General features: G+C 35.7%; 1 protein-coding gene across 1 annotated transcript in view; it reads right to left on the reverse strand.

The window, feature by feature from the left end:
* Window positions 1-16,745, reverse strand: part of MLIP (muscular LMNA interacting protein) — a gene marked incomplete at both ends in the record, with an annotated part of 289,309 nt that overhangs the window by 115,414 nt on the left and 157,150 nt on the right. Inside the window, 4 exons of the mRNA XM_082847426.1 lie at window positions 2,539-2,598; window positions 2,715-2,798; window positions 2,882-2,947; window positions 13,184-13,255. Coding sequence (XP_082703552.1) covers window positions 2,539-2,598; window positions 2,715-2,798; window positions 2,882-2,947; window positions 13,184-13,255 — 282 coding nt within the window. The remainder of the gene's footprint in view (window positions 1-2,538; window positions 2,599-2,714; window positions 2,799-2,881; window positions 2,948-13,183; window positions 13,256-16,745) is intronic.

Raw genomic sequence — 16,745 nt, forward strand, 5'->3', positions numbered from 1 at the left:
GTATCCTCGCCGTCCCTACACCCCTTTCTCACCTCATTTCACACTGTTCACCATACTGCAACCACACTGGCCTTCTTCATGCACACTAAGCTCTTTCCTGCCAGGATATTTGCACATGTTTACTCCTCTTCCTGAAAGCTATTCTCCCTGATCTTTCTATGACTGGCTTCTTTCCCTCATGGTCTCAGTTTGAATCCTACTTTCAGATTGTTATATCCAAAGTACACCTCTCAGTGTGGAGAAAAAGAACCCCCCTACCTTGTTGGTGGGAATGTAAATTGCTGTAACCACTATGGAGAACAGTATGGAGGTTCCTTAAAAAACTAAAAATAGAACCACCATATGATCCTGCAATCCCACTCCTGGGCTTATATCCAGAGAATACTCCAATTTGAAAAGATACATGCACCCCAATGTTCATTGCAGCACTATTTACAATAGTCAAGACATGGAAGCAACCTAAATGTCCATTGACAGATGAATGGATAAAGAAGATGTGGTACATATATACAGTGGAATATTACTCAGCCATAAAAAATAATGAAGTAATGCCATTTGCAGCAACATGGATGGACCTAGCGATTATCATACTAACTGATGTAAGTCAGACAAAGACAAATACTGTATGATATCACTTTATATGTGAAATCTAAAAAAAAAAAAGTACAAATGAACTTATTTACAAAACAGAACAGACCCACAGACATAGAAAACAAATTTATGGTTACCAAAGGGGAAAGGGGGTGTGGGGAGGGGTACATTAGGAAGCTGGGATTAACATATACATACTCCTGTATATAAAATAGATAAACAACAAGGCCCTACTGTATAGCATAGGGAACTATACTCAATGTTTTGTAACAACCTATAAGGGAAAAGAGTCTGAAAAAGAATACATATATGTATATTTGTATAACTGAATCGCTGTGCTGTAACCTGAAACTAACACTACATTGTAAATCAACTCTACTTCAATTAAAAAAAAGAAATACGCCTCTCCGATTACTCTGCCTTGCTCACACTTATCACCATAGTACCTCACAGTGCCAAGCCCATAGTAAGCACTAATAAATATTTGTTAAATGAAAAATTGCCTTAAATTGAATGGCCTAGAATAATGTATCTTTAACACTATAAGCATTAAATATTTGTTAAATAAATCAATAATACAGGTTATTACTCACATGTTACTTAAGTCCTATTCCTATTACATTTAATGTAATATAGGGTATTTTTATATGTTCAACAAATGAAATGAGAAAAAAATACATTTAAAATTTATATAGTCTCTGGCAAATCAAACTTTTCTATCTTTAGATTAAAAGACTTAAAGAATATACAAAATAGGTTACAAATAGAGAAGCTATAACTATCCATTTGCAGGTTCTCTCTACTAAAATGTAATAATACTGACAATGAGTGATTACCTGGCTTCTACATCATTATTAAAGGATATTCGTCTATAACGTTCCAATTGAAAATTAAAAATACTGTTTTAGTTATAGGCAATTCTGTACATTTAAAATCTACATTTTAAAATGTGTACATTTTAAAATCTGTACATTTAAAATCTGTGTTTAAAGAAACACAACTTTGTAAATCAACTGTAATAAAAATTTTAAATAAGTAAAATACAATAAAATCTACTTGATACATACAATGTCCAGTTTTGAAAAAGAATATGCAAAAAGTATTTATACTAATTCCAAGAGAGAAAATAAAACTGACCAAAAAAAACTAACAATTATCAATAAAAGAAAAACTACAATCATTTTGAAATTTGGTTAAGTAGATCTGTACAAAGCATTCAAAAAAAAATAACTTGGAGAAATGTAATATTTTATCCCAACAAATGAAAAAGGCTACATGATAAGAAGGGAGTACTTAAATATTCAATTATAACAATGCTTTAGTAGTCCTCAAATGATCTAAAATATCCAGGATTCTGTCCCTCTGAGTCAACGAACAATGAAATAAATTCAGTTAATCAAAAGAAAAGAATTCCAGAAATAATACCAGTGTTAAAGCTCTAAGACTAACACTACTTTAGTCTACCTCATTTTCAGTTTCTACAAGTGTAAGAGCTCTGAATTACATAAGGACTGAAGCTATGGTTTGGGATGAGAATAAGTCACAAATTCTACATACATTTCTATATCCTAAATGCCAACATATAACAACACAGTCTAATACTTTGGCTTTCAAACTGTTTTGAACTTGACCTACAGTTAGAAATAGATTTTACTGCAATCTATATACACATGCCTATACCTGTACATGTAAACGAATTGAAATAAATGTCAACAATACCTACTCACTGCTTGGGATAATACAGTCTGATTGATAGTTTACATTCTTATTATTCTATTTTAATATGCTGTTTGCTAACAACAAATAAACAAACAAAAAACAAAAAAACCACAATGCTAGTTGCTATCCACTAATTTCCCAAATCACTACTGGGCCTTGACCTGCAGTTTAAAAATCATTAATATTACTATATTATGGTTCAGTAAATTATATTAAATACATACATACTTTCATTGTGTCAGAACCCAAAAATGTCTGTAGGGAACTTGAAGGAGAATCAGAAGAATGCTAGAAAAAAAAAAAAAAAAAGACAAGCTTATGATGCATCCATCCTAGCCAAGCAAAGGGAAATGAAGTGAAGCAAAGCAAAGGTTTGAATTGCACGGTCTAGTCTAAGGCATTACCATAGACAAGGAATCCTGTAAGACCTTATCAATGGTAGCACAGAGCTCTTCAGTTTGCTGCCTGAGCTGTTCAGGGAAACACAACTGGAAGAATTGAAACCAGGTACTGGGTTAGCAATGAGTTTCGGGATTGCATTTCAAAAGCAGAGGTGATCTGAAGCCATTACCTCCAGAGGTGGATCTAATGTGTTGTCCTTGGAGATGCTCTCTGTCTTGGCTGGTTCGTCTAGTGCCTAGTGATAATAAATGAAATAGTTCTCATGTGAGGATTTTAGTCAAATATACATGTAGTAAATTCTGAATTCAAAGAAAGCCCTGTATGTCTCAATGTTTCCAAGAAGAAATATCTTTGAAACATTTGATGAGCTATTCTCTGACCTGGAGGCATTGCCCACAACTGCCTACTTTCTCCTGTGGAACTAGTATCTCCAATATAAGGAGTCTTGTAGTTCTTGTAGGCACAAGCCCCATTGGCTTTTGTAGCTAGGTATTTTGGGGGCTTGTCCCTTGGGTGGGAGCCTTAAAAGCTGGGACATTAGATGTACAGCCTAAAACCTCAGGGCAAAGTTGGGAGCTGGGGTTTCCCTCCCAATTGTTTGGCACTGTGCCAGGGATGGGGTTGATGGCAAGAATGTATCTCAGCCATTCCTGCCAGGTTTCGTATGGGTATTTTCTTATTAATCTGAGATGCTGGAGTCACTCAGCTGGTTTCTGGATTTCTCTCAGAGGGAATTTCTCCATGTGCAGCTTTATATTCAATGTGTCCCTAGGAGGAGAGAAGTTCAGAAGCTGCCTATGTTGCCATCGTGGTCCATCCCCTTCATCATTTCTAATAATTATTTGTGTCCACCTGCTTTTTTCTTAATCAAGTTCCATGTAGAATTATCCATTTCTAATCTCTTAATTGGACTAACTTTTGGCTTTGATCTTCTTTGGCATACATTCCATTTCAGTAGTTTCTGTTCATATCTTTACTATTTATTTCCTTCTACATTCTTTGAATTTATCCTATTTTCCCTCAAAGAATCCCTTTTGTTGCATTCTACAAGTTGTGATATGTTGTATGGTCACTGTCATTCAATTCTAAATACATTTTTAGGTATTTCCATTAAGGTAGTTTTTCTTTCTAATTTTTTTAAAATATAAGGGTTTTTTTCCCCCAATTTTTAAATTACCTATTTATTTAGTTATAACCATAGAACTTTTCAAAATAGCCATTTCTTATGTAGTGTGAGATTTATGGTATAAGACATGATTAGTTTTTTGTAAATATTCCATTTATGTTAAAGAAAACATCTATTCTCTAATTGTAAATATTCCAGTTACAATTAGAGAACTGTAAATATTCCATTTATGCTAAAGAAAACATCTATTCTCTAACTGTTGGCTGCAGAGCTGTGTGTGTGTGTGTGTGTGTGTGTGTGTATCTATCAGATCACGATTTTTCATTTTTTTCAAATCATCTTAGTTTTACTACTTTCTTTCTTTTTCTTTATTCTATTAGTAATTGAAAATCATCAATTAATTGAAAGTCACCATAAAATCTCACAGAATTGTAGTGAGTCTGTTAATTTCTCCCTGTGATCTTAGCAATTTTTCTCAATGTAGTTTGAAACCATTTTATTAGCTACATTCATAATTAGAAGAAGTATACCTTCCTCATGAATTAAAGATTTGTCATTATGAGGTAACCCTCTATATCCCTATTAGTGCTTTGTGTCTTAATCTCTATTTTGCCTGATACAACCAAATGTTTTTATTAGCATATACCTAAGATGCAAAATGGAAATAGTCTACATCGCTGAGTCACCGACAGAGAGCCACACTGAATGGCCAAGTTGAGCTATACCTCACTGTGTTGCGGGGAGGAAATAAACATTTATTATGTTAAGCTATCCCCCTTATTTCAATAACTCACAAAGGAAAATACTGTCTGAAAATCATTTTTGCAAAATCTATTTCTCTGCATTAAATAAAATATAAAATATTGGCTATGATAACCTAATAGAAACCCTTGAGACTGCCTCTTTCCTACCATAAAAAAAATCTCTTTTCCTCTGCTTCTCCATCCTCTATATATTTTTTTCTTTTTTTTGCAGTACGCGGGCCTCTCACTGTTGTGGCCTCTCCCGTTGCGGAACACGGGTTCCGGACGCGCAGGCTCAGCGGCCATGGCTCACGGGCCCAGCCGCTCTGCGGCATGTGGGATCCTCCCGGACCGGGGCACGAACCCGTGTCCCCTGCATCGGCAGGCGGACTCTCAACCACTGCGCCACCAGGGAAGCCCATCCTCTATATTTTTGATTAATCATGAGTAATGGATAGCAGGGAACAGAAGATGTCGTAAAGATAACTCCTTGCTGGTGTTCAGACAGCTTAATTTTTCCTTGACATGGTGTTCTAATCACCTCCTATTTACCCTGTTGGTGGGGAGGGGAAGGGCTTCCCACTCTGTGGTGATGGGGATGGCCGAATACATGACACCTGACACTGGACAGGTGAAATCAACAGCAGTTTAGTAGTCGGAGGTGGTCACGGCCCAGGGGAAGAAACTGTGCATTCCATCAGGGCCACATAAGAGCTGTGCTCGGGGAACAGTGAACAACAGGGACTGTGGAAGGCAGGTTTTGTAGGATCAAGAGAGTGAGGCGTCCCTGCTTCCTTAGAAGGGTGTGGTCGGCTTGTTTGAATAAGTAGGCACTGCACCTGGTCGGTTTGATAGGGAGGGTTAGGGGACCTTATCTGGGGGAGCAGAGTGGGGAGGTGAGCTTGCAATTAGACCAGCTGAGGCCCTCCCAATTCTACCAGGTGCCAAGCAGGTAGTATTGGGCTTTAATTTTAGACTTTACACTACATATGGCTTCTAACTATGACGATCATTATAGAGAAGAAAAAAGTCAGAAATTAATGACCCAGAGGGAGGGGATATAGGTATACATATAGCTGATTCAGTTCATTGTAGAACAGAAGCTAACACAACATTGTAAAGCAATTATATTCAAAAAAAAAAAAAAGCCATACACTGGGAGAAAATACTTGCAAAGTTAAAAAAGGAAAAAAAAAAAGAAGAAGAAAAAAATTAATTAGTGACCAGGATTAACAACAAACTCCTTAGGAGAGAACCTTGGTCTAGCTCTTCCTTGCTCTCCAACAACACCTTCTACCCACTCCTCACTTGCATGCTGCTCTTTAACCACAATGGATCACTTGAGTTCTTTGAACTTGTGCTGACCTTCCAAGCACACGTTATTAACTTTGCCTAGATTATCCCTCCTCCATCCTCAGCTCACGTAGAATTCGTATTCATCCTAAAAATCCTAATCCAGCTCCTTTATAATATTTTTTGGCGTTTGCACCAGGCAAAATCTGCCCCTCCCTCCCTGGGGCACTGCATCATTCCATACATGCCTTAAGCATATTGTATCATCATTACTCTTCAACTGTATCTCCTCTCTACTGGACCATTTGTCCTATAACAATTAGGAAACTATGGTATTTATCTTGGCAGTCTCAGGATAGAACACATGATATGTCTTCAGTAAAGATCTTTAGGATGACTTGAAAGGGCAGACTGACAAATAAATGGAGTTAAATGAATAAATGAATCATAGAAAGAAGATGATCTTAATATGCCTCGGTAAAATGCTCTAGAGAAGGAGTTTAAACTCTGAATATTTTAAGTAACAATTTATTTTCCCATATTTCAATTAAATGTGTTTACCATCAAAGATCTGAGTATGTGATCCATGTTAATATAATGAGCAAATATTTTTTCAGCCAAGATCAAATAGGGTTATAATCTTGGTTACTTTGTGGGAAATTACTATAGGCAAACACAACTTTTATTATGCTACTTAAAGTATTGAAATTTACTCAAAGAATGAAAAAACTACCTACTCAGAATGCTTGGAAAATTAAGGAAGATAACTAGTATTCAGTCAGTAATGCTGAAACTTTGAAATGGAGATAATACTCGAACTGCATTAAAATTTGGAAGGGGGATTATTCTAAGTTTGAATAGCCTTGAAATTCACTAGAATTGATTTTTTTATTGACAAGGAGTTCTCTGTCAAATATATCATCTTGATCCACTCCTTCTAGCAGCCATAAAAAGTAGGTTTTTTCTCTGTAGTACAAAAATGTATTAAAAGAAAATATATTAAATCTCCATTAATGTGAAGCCTGACCGTAGATTGCTTTTTGACAACTTAGCCTGGCAGGATTGTACTGATGCTTCTTTAGATTTATTCATTTTGAGTGAAGTTCTCTCAGAATATTCTCCAATTAAAGATTTTATTTCAAAAACATATATTTTCTACCAAACTGGCTGATAGCCAAGTGAGGCATAAATGGAACATGCTTTGAATCCTTTTTTTTTTTTTTTTTTTTTTTTTTTTTTTTGCGGTACGCGGGCCTCTCACTGTTGTGGCCTCTCCCGCTGCGGAGCACAGGCTCCGGACGCTCAGGCTCAGCGGCCATGGCTCACAGGCCCAGCCGCTCCACGGCATGTGGGATCTTCCTGGACCGGGGCACAAACCCGTGTCCCCTGCATCGGCAGGCCGACTCTCAACCACTGCGCCACCAGGGAAGCCCTGAATCCTATTTTTAAAGATTCTTAACTAATGGTTAGAAATAGTCTCATTAAAAGGGGTTATATTTTACTCAGCACAACCAACTTTGGGGCCCAGTTTTTGAAAAGAGACATAGTGAATCTCCTTTTAGAAGAAAATAGTTTCTGAGCTCAGCATGACATTATAATTAAGAGGCAAGAACTAGGAGCAAGCATTGTAAATCAAAGTCTTTATGAGAATATATGACCGCACACTGTAATAGGTGTTCCCCATCCAAAAGGAGCATCTCTCATGGAATTGCAAACACTGTTAAGTCAGATATATTGAATCAGCAGACTTATTAGAACCTGCTCTCTTTGGAAATAGGATTATGTTCTAAAAATCTGAAAACAGAATGAATTAGTTGCACTCTAAGAGTTAGAAAGTAAACTGCTTCCAAAGAGAGGATACTCTAAAAGGGCTTGTAAACTTTTTGTGATGCCTGGACTATCTAACTGGATTGGATTTCAAAATTGAATGGGCGAGTACTGTATTTTAATAATGATAAAATTAACCTCCCAAAAAACAATTCAGGCAGAAACCCCAAAACTGCTATACTTTGTTAATCTGACCAGCTATTTGGTAGAATAAATCCTGTGAGAACAAGAGATTTGCTTGATTTTCAGTCATTAATACAAAACCATTTGTAGGATTGGAGATATTCTCAGCTAAATAAATCTCATTTTGATTCTCTAGTTGGAGATTCAGGTCTGAATAGCGTTCAGATCTGAAGAAAAGGGGGAAATGTATGCTGTAAGCCAAAGGGGCCTCCAATATATAAAATTACAGCTTCTTTAAAGGTCTAGGAATATTTATCAGCAGATTATTTTCATATGATTGGTTTAAAAATTTCAAGAATTGAGGAAATTTACTTGGTGTTTTTAATCCCAAGATCTCTGGAGGGTTAAATGTCTGTTCTTCTCACACAGAAGGAAGGGAGTTTTGGCAAATCATTACGGCCAGTTTCAAACCTGTTCCTGAAGACTTAATGGCAAAGCCACCAGACTTTTTCTTCATTTAATCAAGTATATCAGAAGGGTGTTCCTGATTCCCAGCCAGCACCTCCTCTACTGTAATTCACCACCTCTCTTTTAATAACTCAAAAAATTGGGCTGCTTTGTAAACCCTCACTAACTCAAGTCTTGTCAGAACTAAGCTATTTCCAATTCCCTTTAACTGTTCCTCATTAAAAAAATAAAAATAAATAAATAAATAAACTTTTGCTGCTCTAATTTAATGAAGATTTAAATATATTCTAGCAAGTAATAAAAAATTATCCAAAACATCACCTTTTGCTCAATATTTCACTTTAGCTAATTGATGTCACTGTTGCATGGTGAACATGGAAAAGCTAGGGGACAATCAGATCCCACTTAAGGTCCATTTCAACAACTCACTAGCCCTGAAGCTTTGGGAAATTTAGTTGACATTTTGGAGCATCAAAATTTTCACAGAGTTGTGAGGATAGTAAAGCATTTAGCTCAGTGTCTGACATGCTAAAGTACTCAGTATGGCAGCCATTGTGATTGTTATTATTTAACCATTAAAAATTACCAAGTCTAAAACCAACTTACTTTCCTTGTAGCAGAAGGCCTTTTATATCTTTTCCATGGAATTAGAATTGATGAAGCTTATTCTACCCTAAAGGAAGACGCTTATCATCATCCTAATTGCCATATACGAGGCCCCCTTATTTTTACAATCCTATGAGCAAAAAATTGCTTTAAAATCGTGTGGAGTAAAATTGGAAATTTAAGCGACCTACCCAGGTGCAAACTAAATTAATTCATTCAATGAATGTTTAACAAAAACGACTATGTTTTCTCAAATAGTTTATAGTAGAAAAAAAAAAACCAGTATGCATACTTTAATATGGTTTACTAAGCGCCTTAAAAGAAATAGTTGCATGGTAGACAACTGCCCAAGAAGAACCAATTGGTATAGATTTGGGTCCTGGGCACTTTTCCATTGTTAAAGAAATTGGGAACACATTTACTTCTTGAACTAACCTAAATTAAGAGATGTCTCTCTAGTCTAGACCATATGCTAATTCGGTAACCAGATTTTGTTAAATTTTTGAGACATGCAAAGATCCTAAAATAGTCTCACCCAAAGACATATGTTTAATCAGATTGGAGTTTACCAACTCATGTTTTAAAAAATTAAACTGGCAACTTAGAATAAAATGATTTGACAATTGACAAGATATCTCAAATCTTTACCTTTCTATTTTTGTAGCACAGTTTTTACTACTGTCTTCAAAACAGTTGTTCTTTATCCTCCTTCCACCAGGAAAAATAAAATAATTTTTCTCCTGTAACTTTCATTTAAATAATTAATCTTATAATTTATAGGTGCTATTTATAAAATTGAGCTACTCTAAAATTCTTTCAAACACATTAAGCTTATGAATTAAATGCATAGTGATATCATTCGTTGAGAAACAGTACCTAACCATAGCCTTGATTTTATCCTGAGAAATAATTGTGAGGAAGGGAATAGATAAATTACTTACAAGGAAAAAGTGTATTCTTTCATGGAAAAAAGTTAATCACTCTGATATTGCGAATATATATTCGCAATATTTGATTTCAAGGAAATATCCCTTCATCTTTCCTTCCCTTAATACAATTGCTCAATAAAAATAATAATCCATTTATTTAGAATATGAAAATGTGCCCTTCAGTTTAATTTTAACTTTTTACCTATTGCTATCAGACTCAGATGATTAAGAAGAAAAATTAATCAATAAGAGAGAGAGAGATCTTCAACATTCTCTGAAAAGGACAGCAGTACCCACATTGAGACTAAAAAATAATGTCTATATCAAACTTATTTCCTCTACAGAGTCCAGTATATTGTTGAACATATTGTAATAAGGACAGTCACAAATGCACGTTCATCGATTATTTTGTTCCTGCTTTATAATCACTTGTATTACATCCTCATCTCAATCTTAGAGAATATGATTATTAGCAGGAGATTAAGTCAAAGACCCCAACACCAACACATTAAAATATGATGGCTGTAAAGACTTAGTTAAGGCTTTAGTTAAAAATTCTTCCCTCCTAAAAGTTCATGGGGAAAAAATGATAGAAAATGGAATAAGCTATAAATTTAAGTTTGATACAGACAATAAATCACAGAATTGAAGTATCAGAAACCTCATGTCCCCTGCCAACAAAATGTACTCTTTTGAAAATTATGGGCTTCATCAAGGGGTGATTAAAACTGAAACCAATCCAAGGATTCAATGAAAGCTTAATGTCTGATTGGAAGGGATGCCTGTATTTCAATTTGGAGAAAATTTTGCTTTTAAAAATAGTATTATTTTTTAAAGTGATTCTGGTTCTTCATTAATTATACTATATGCTATAAAACAGAATGTGGTTTAAAAAATCTGGTTGGGGGAGAGAATTAATTGTCCATCTATCTTAAGACGAAGTAAATGTGCTTTTTCTATCTTCAAGGCGTTCCACAGCACAGACCCTAACAGAATATTGTAATGACACTGCGCCATCATCCTACCCCCTAATTGTGCTGTTCTGTAAGATATTAAAGGGATCTCAGAAAAGCTTCTGTGATTTAAAATATTCCAAAATGTTAATCCTCTCCCAAATAGATGAGTCTCTGATGATTATAGTTTTAATTTACTCACTCAACTCAGAAATAAGTCCCTTTGATTTTAATGGCATAAGATGAGTTCTATTGTATAAACAGATGGGCAAAAAGATAGAAATTACCAGATTTATTTTTTAAAACCAACAACCATGAAAGAAACAGCACAATACCATTCAAGAAATATTACTGAAAATAGAAATAAACTCTCATAAATCTTGGGATAATACTTTTGTTATTTAAAAATTCTTACAAAGTAAAATCTCTTATTGAGAAATACATAACATGGGAAAGCCAGCAAAAAAAAAAAAAAGTGGAATTATAAAAGGCTCTAAAGAAAAACAAACATCATGTTATATCCTGTGACCTTTGAAGAATTCAAATATTTATTGTCCAAAACCAACATCTTAGCCAAGAGACCATTATCCACTCTAGATAATTTTATTAGATATTTTAAATTAGATATCATGATATTTAAACTTAGATATTTTAAACTAGATATCATGATATTTACATGTTGTGGTACTAAAAATAAAAATAATAATTTTACTGAAGAGTATGTTTTATTCAAAATTAAAAACACAAAACCTCTCCCAAATGAACTTGCATTAGGTTCAATGCAAAGCAATACCACCATAGACATTTATGAAATGGGTTTGTGATGCAATTTGAAATTAAGCTAATCATTCCTCATTTTTAATGACTGACTAATGGATTATAATCTCTAAAATCCACTGAATTGGAAGAGAAGAGAGCTGGCCAGCACGAAGGAAGGACACTGTGGCAGAACAGCCCCTATTCTCTCTTCCTGGCTACTGAGTGGGAGAGCTTCTCCCATTTCTGTGAAGGCAGGCACTTGTGACCAGATTTTGGAAATGTCCATCTGAAATGGGGAGAAGGTCTATGGTGAGGGAACACTTCTACTATGACTCCACATAATATTTAACTCTAGAAAATAGGATAAGGGGCATCTGGTGAAGGTGTCCCTTGTTGAAGCCTCCTGAAACCTCCTGAAATTGGTGTTTTACGCCCATCTCATCTTTCAATGAACCATAGAAGGTCAAAATTCAGAAGAGAAGCTAGAGAAAAAGTTACAGATGGCCCCCTCATCTCCCACCTCCAGTTCAAGGCATTCAGATATATAGAGCATAGACTCTGGGCCACAGGTGGATAATTGGGAATTTGTTATCAGAGATACATGATATAAGAGATACTGCCAACCAATGTTCACCTATATACCACTTAGAATATCCCACTAACAATTCCTACTTTTTTAGACAAAAGAATATATAACAGTTTTATTCTCCAGATCATGCTAAAATAACAAGAATATAGGCTCATAAGCCAGTGGTCAAAATACCACCTGGTTGCAAACATTAACATTCTGACAAATTATAACATTATTTGAAACACTATAATTGCACAGAAAAAAAAGGGGCTTCATGCAAAGATAAATTGCCAAAATAAATATCATAAATATAACATAAGAAATGTATCATGTCATAGACTTGGTAATTGATTTCACTTCAATTCTGATATGATCCTCCACTGGGGCTTCATTTGAGTATTTGTAATGACTTATGAAACAAGGGGCTTTAATTTAATTTACCTACTGAAGCAGAATCCTGTAATTTTATAGTTAATGACTCAATAGCAAGTCAAAAATACCCTGGAGCCATGTAAAAGTAGCTGGGTCATCGGAAGGGATCTCAACCCCTCCCTCCCATTCATGGAGGTCAGATCAATGGCTGAGAAAAATGGATAAAGATGTTCAGACCGTGATGGGATTTAAGAGGCTAAGTTGGATGTTTGGCTATAATATTTCCACCCTGTGGAAACCACTATTAATCATCAAATTTCAAAGGTGGCCAGTTGCCCACACGTAACCCCATTTTACCTCTACTCTATTGATCAATGTGAATAGAGGTAGAAGCTCTTAAATATTAATAACCATTTAAAATTCCAAAGGACAGGGATGTACCCAAATCTGAATCAAGTTTCTCAGAGCTGCTTAGTAGCTTGGATAACTCCAGGCTCCTACCAAGACTCTACCAATAAATCAGTGATGTCTCCGATTCTATCCAAGATGCTTTCACTACGTCATCCTAAACTAAGAGCAGCATTTTATTTTAGTAAAGGCAGAACTTGAAAACAGAATTTTTTTTTAAACATAACAAAAATGACATAAGCAATTTTAGAAAACATCACCAAAATTCACTCTGCTTCTGAGCCAACACTGACCTTCTGTTCCAAAAGCAATGTGTTTGTTGGGATTGCTGCAAAAGCCTTGTAGCTGGACTTGGTCTTGTATTGCTAGAATGGGGGTAACCAGAAAGCAAGAGTGGAGTTGAAAAGGGGAAAGAACGTGACATAAATTTAGACTAGCTCTACCAAGTTAAACCACATGTTATCAAATGAAGAAAACAGTGATTATGCTTCAACAACTTGTTTTTGACAGAAAAAAATTAGTTTATCATGTTAATATTTTATTAGAATGAGAAGCAAAGAAATATCACAGTAAAATATCAGCCTAGGGATTATAGGCAAGTATATGCTATATCATTTCAGAACTTAAAAACATTCATTTTTACAAAGTTATATATAGATTTCTCATTAGCAGCATACCCTGAGAAGAATACTATTGTATAAATATTTGGGGTATTTTTGCTTGATTCTCAAAGGAAAGCAATTCTTTTTTTATAGTGTCATAATTAACAAATATTATGCCAATAAGTTTAATTGAACTCAATACATTCTCTTGCATCATTCATAAAAACAATGATCAGAACACATAAAATTTAGCAGTAATTTTTAGAGAGTAGTATATTTTGAATAGAAGTGATATCAGCAATTTAACTCCATAATGGAAAAACTAGAAGGCCGTGCTCTTGATCTTAATTTCATTTTTTTAAATCTCATCACCCTTTCCTGCACTTTCTAATACAGTGATGTTAATGAATCAAATGATAAAACATTCTGAGTTTTCTTTCTTTTTTTTTTTAGCGGTGCGCGGGCCTCTCACTGTTGTGGCCTCTCCCATTGCAGAGCACAGGCTCTGGATGCGCAGGCTCAGCAGCCATGGCTCACGGGCCTAGCTGCTCCAAGGCATGTGGGATCCTCCCGGACCAGGGCACGAACCCATGTTCCCTGCATCGGCAGGCGGACTCTCAACCACTGCGCCACCAGGGAAGCCCAACATTCTGAGTTTTAAGTAAAACTCAGAGTAATCTAGTTCAGTTTTGGGAAGTATTTGGGGGAGAGGGTTGAGCGTGAGAAAGTTGTAGAAACCAGTATCATATACATAACCAAAGGCCCAGTTTTGATATTGTTCTGCGTCCCAAGCTGCTTAACTAAGCTCAAGCTTCCTCTCACTTCAAGAGCTCTCAGGCAACTTCCCCACTCGCCCAGAGCCAGCGGGAAACTGGCACGCAGCTCCAAGCTGTCTTCGTCCCCTGGAAAGAAGACCGAAGGATCTACAGAAGAAGACATCAAGTAAAATAAAACCTTGAATTTTATGGATGGGATTGGTGTAACCCTCATTCAACTGGTGTGAGGAAGGTAAGAGGCTGGCACATTCATATTCCTTAGGAAGAAGTTCAAGTAGAAAAAAATCAAAATGCCAGACCTGGAAGAAGAAAGTCTCTGGTCCCTTCAAGACTTGAGCTTACCTACTGAAGCAGAATTCTGTAATTTTATAATTAATGACTAAAGTCATTAATTATAAGTCTCTCTATTGATCCAGCACTGCTATGGTCTCCAGAAAATAATGTATTTGGATAAGCACTAAAATAAAATGCCATCTCAGCACATGGAATTAGAGCTGACACCTATGACTAAGCGAATAACATGCATTGCCTCATTTAATTTTGCAGAATCCCTATAACTAAAGAGTCATTAGGAAAAGAAGATGTGGTGAGCTCAGGTGACTCATCTAAGACCACAGCCCATAAAAAACAAACAGATTTGGAATCTAGGTCCATCTGGATCCAATATCCATGCTTCTCTATAAGATACTTTTTCCCAAGGAATATCTAAACAGACAAATAATGCAGAATAAAATATGTTATTAATGCTCCACAATGGTTTGTGGATATTTAACTGTAGCAATAGTTGCAACAATAATAATAGATAACAATCACTACAAGCCAGGTACTCTTCTGAAACCTTAATGTGTATTATCTCATTTAGTTTTCACAACAAACCTATTATGTAGGTATTACATTATGTTTACCTTATATATGGAAACTAAAACAGACAGATGTTAAGAAACTTATCCAAGGTCATAGCTACTAAATCATAGCTGGGATTTGGACAAGGGTGCTCCAGCTCAACAACTGTGATTTACCTGCCATATGCTCTTGCCTCTCCTTTCAGGATGCGTAATCATTTATAATGCTTGTTCTCCTATCCAGAGCTGTCCTAAAGAATATAGTTGACAAAGCCTCTACAGAGCAATATTTTATTATAAATGTAACGCCATATAATCTTAGAATTAGAAGTGATACAATCTGTTTCAACCCCCTCATCCAAGGCATCAATCTCTCTGATTCTCTGTTCAGGCACACCATGAACAATTGCCTACCTCCCAAGGCAGCACATTTAGGTCTAATTGTTAGAATTGGTACAAAATTCCCCTTTATATTGAGCCAAAATATGTTTCCTGCTAACTTACTCCTATAGGACTTTGGTCCTCTTTTTCCCTGCTTGGACTAAGAGCTCTCTTCTGTGTGATAGTTATACTGCTGTTTCCACCTACCCCTTCCTTACTGATCCTCAGCTGAAGAATGTCACTATCCCTTTCCTCTGTCAATATTCCTTTAAATATTTTTAATTTAATTTTTATTTTATATTAGATTATAGTTGATTTACAATGTGTAAAAAAATGATACAAATGAACGTATTTATAAAACAGACTCACAGACTTCAAAAAAAAATTTATGGGGACTTCCCTGGTGGCGCAGTGGTTAAGAATCTGCCTGCCAGTGCAGGGGACACGGGTTTGAGCCCTGGTCCGGGAGGATCCCACATGCTACGGAGCAACTAAACCCATGTGCCACAGCTACTGAGCCTGCACTTTAGAGCCGATGAGCCATAGTTACTGAGCCCACGTGCCACAGCTACTGAAGCCCACGTGCCTAGAGCCCATGCAATGCAACAAAAGACGCCACTGCAATGAGAAGCCCGCACCCTACAACGAAGAGTAGCCCCCACTGACCACAACTAGAGAAAGCCCACACGCAGCAGTGAAGACCCTACATAGTCAAAAAATAAAAAAAAAATTAAAAATAAAATAAAAGAACATTTACATTTCTTCTAAAAACAAATAAAAAATAAAACTTTATGGTTACCAAAGTGGAAACGTGGGGAGAAGGATAAATTAGGAATTTGGGATTAACACACTATTATATATAAAGTTTTTAAAGGTGTGTTTATCTAGATGTATTTTTAACACAAAGTAGAATATCATCATCACTGACATGATATTGACAATAAACTCAATTAATACAGTGAAGATGATACTCATTGGCATTGCCTCCTTGGTTTTTGTGGTGTGTTTAGAATACACAGAATGAAGTTGAGGTCATTTTATATTGTTGGATCACATTGTGTATGCTATCACCTAAAATTCCTAATCCTTTCGTCTTTTTCTTAACATTTGTTGAAATTAACCTCTATCCTGTAGTTATGCTTTTTTCCTTCTAGATCCAAAAATAGTACTTTAGGTATTATCTCTATCCAATTTCACTGATTAGATTTGTCAGTCATTGTAAACTGCAAAGATAATAATTTTATGTTATTTCAT

This window comes from Leucopleurus acutus (genome assembly GCF_964270905.1).
Source record: "Leucopleurus acutus genome assembly, chromosome: 10".
NCBI classification, from domain to species: domain Eukaryota; kingdom Metazoa; phylum Chordata; class Mammalia; order Artiodactyla; family Delphinidae; genus Leucopleurus; species Leucopleurus acutus.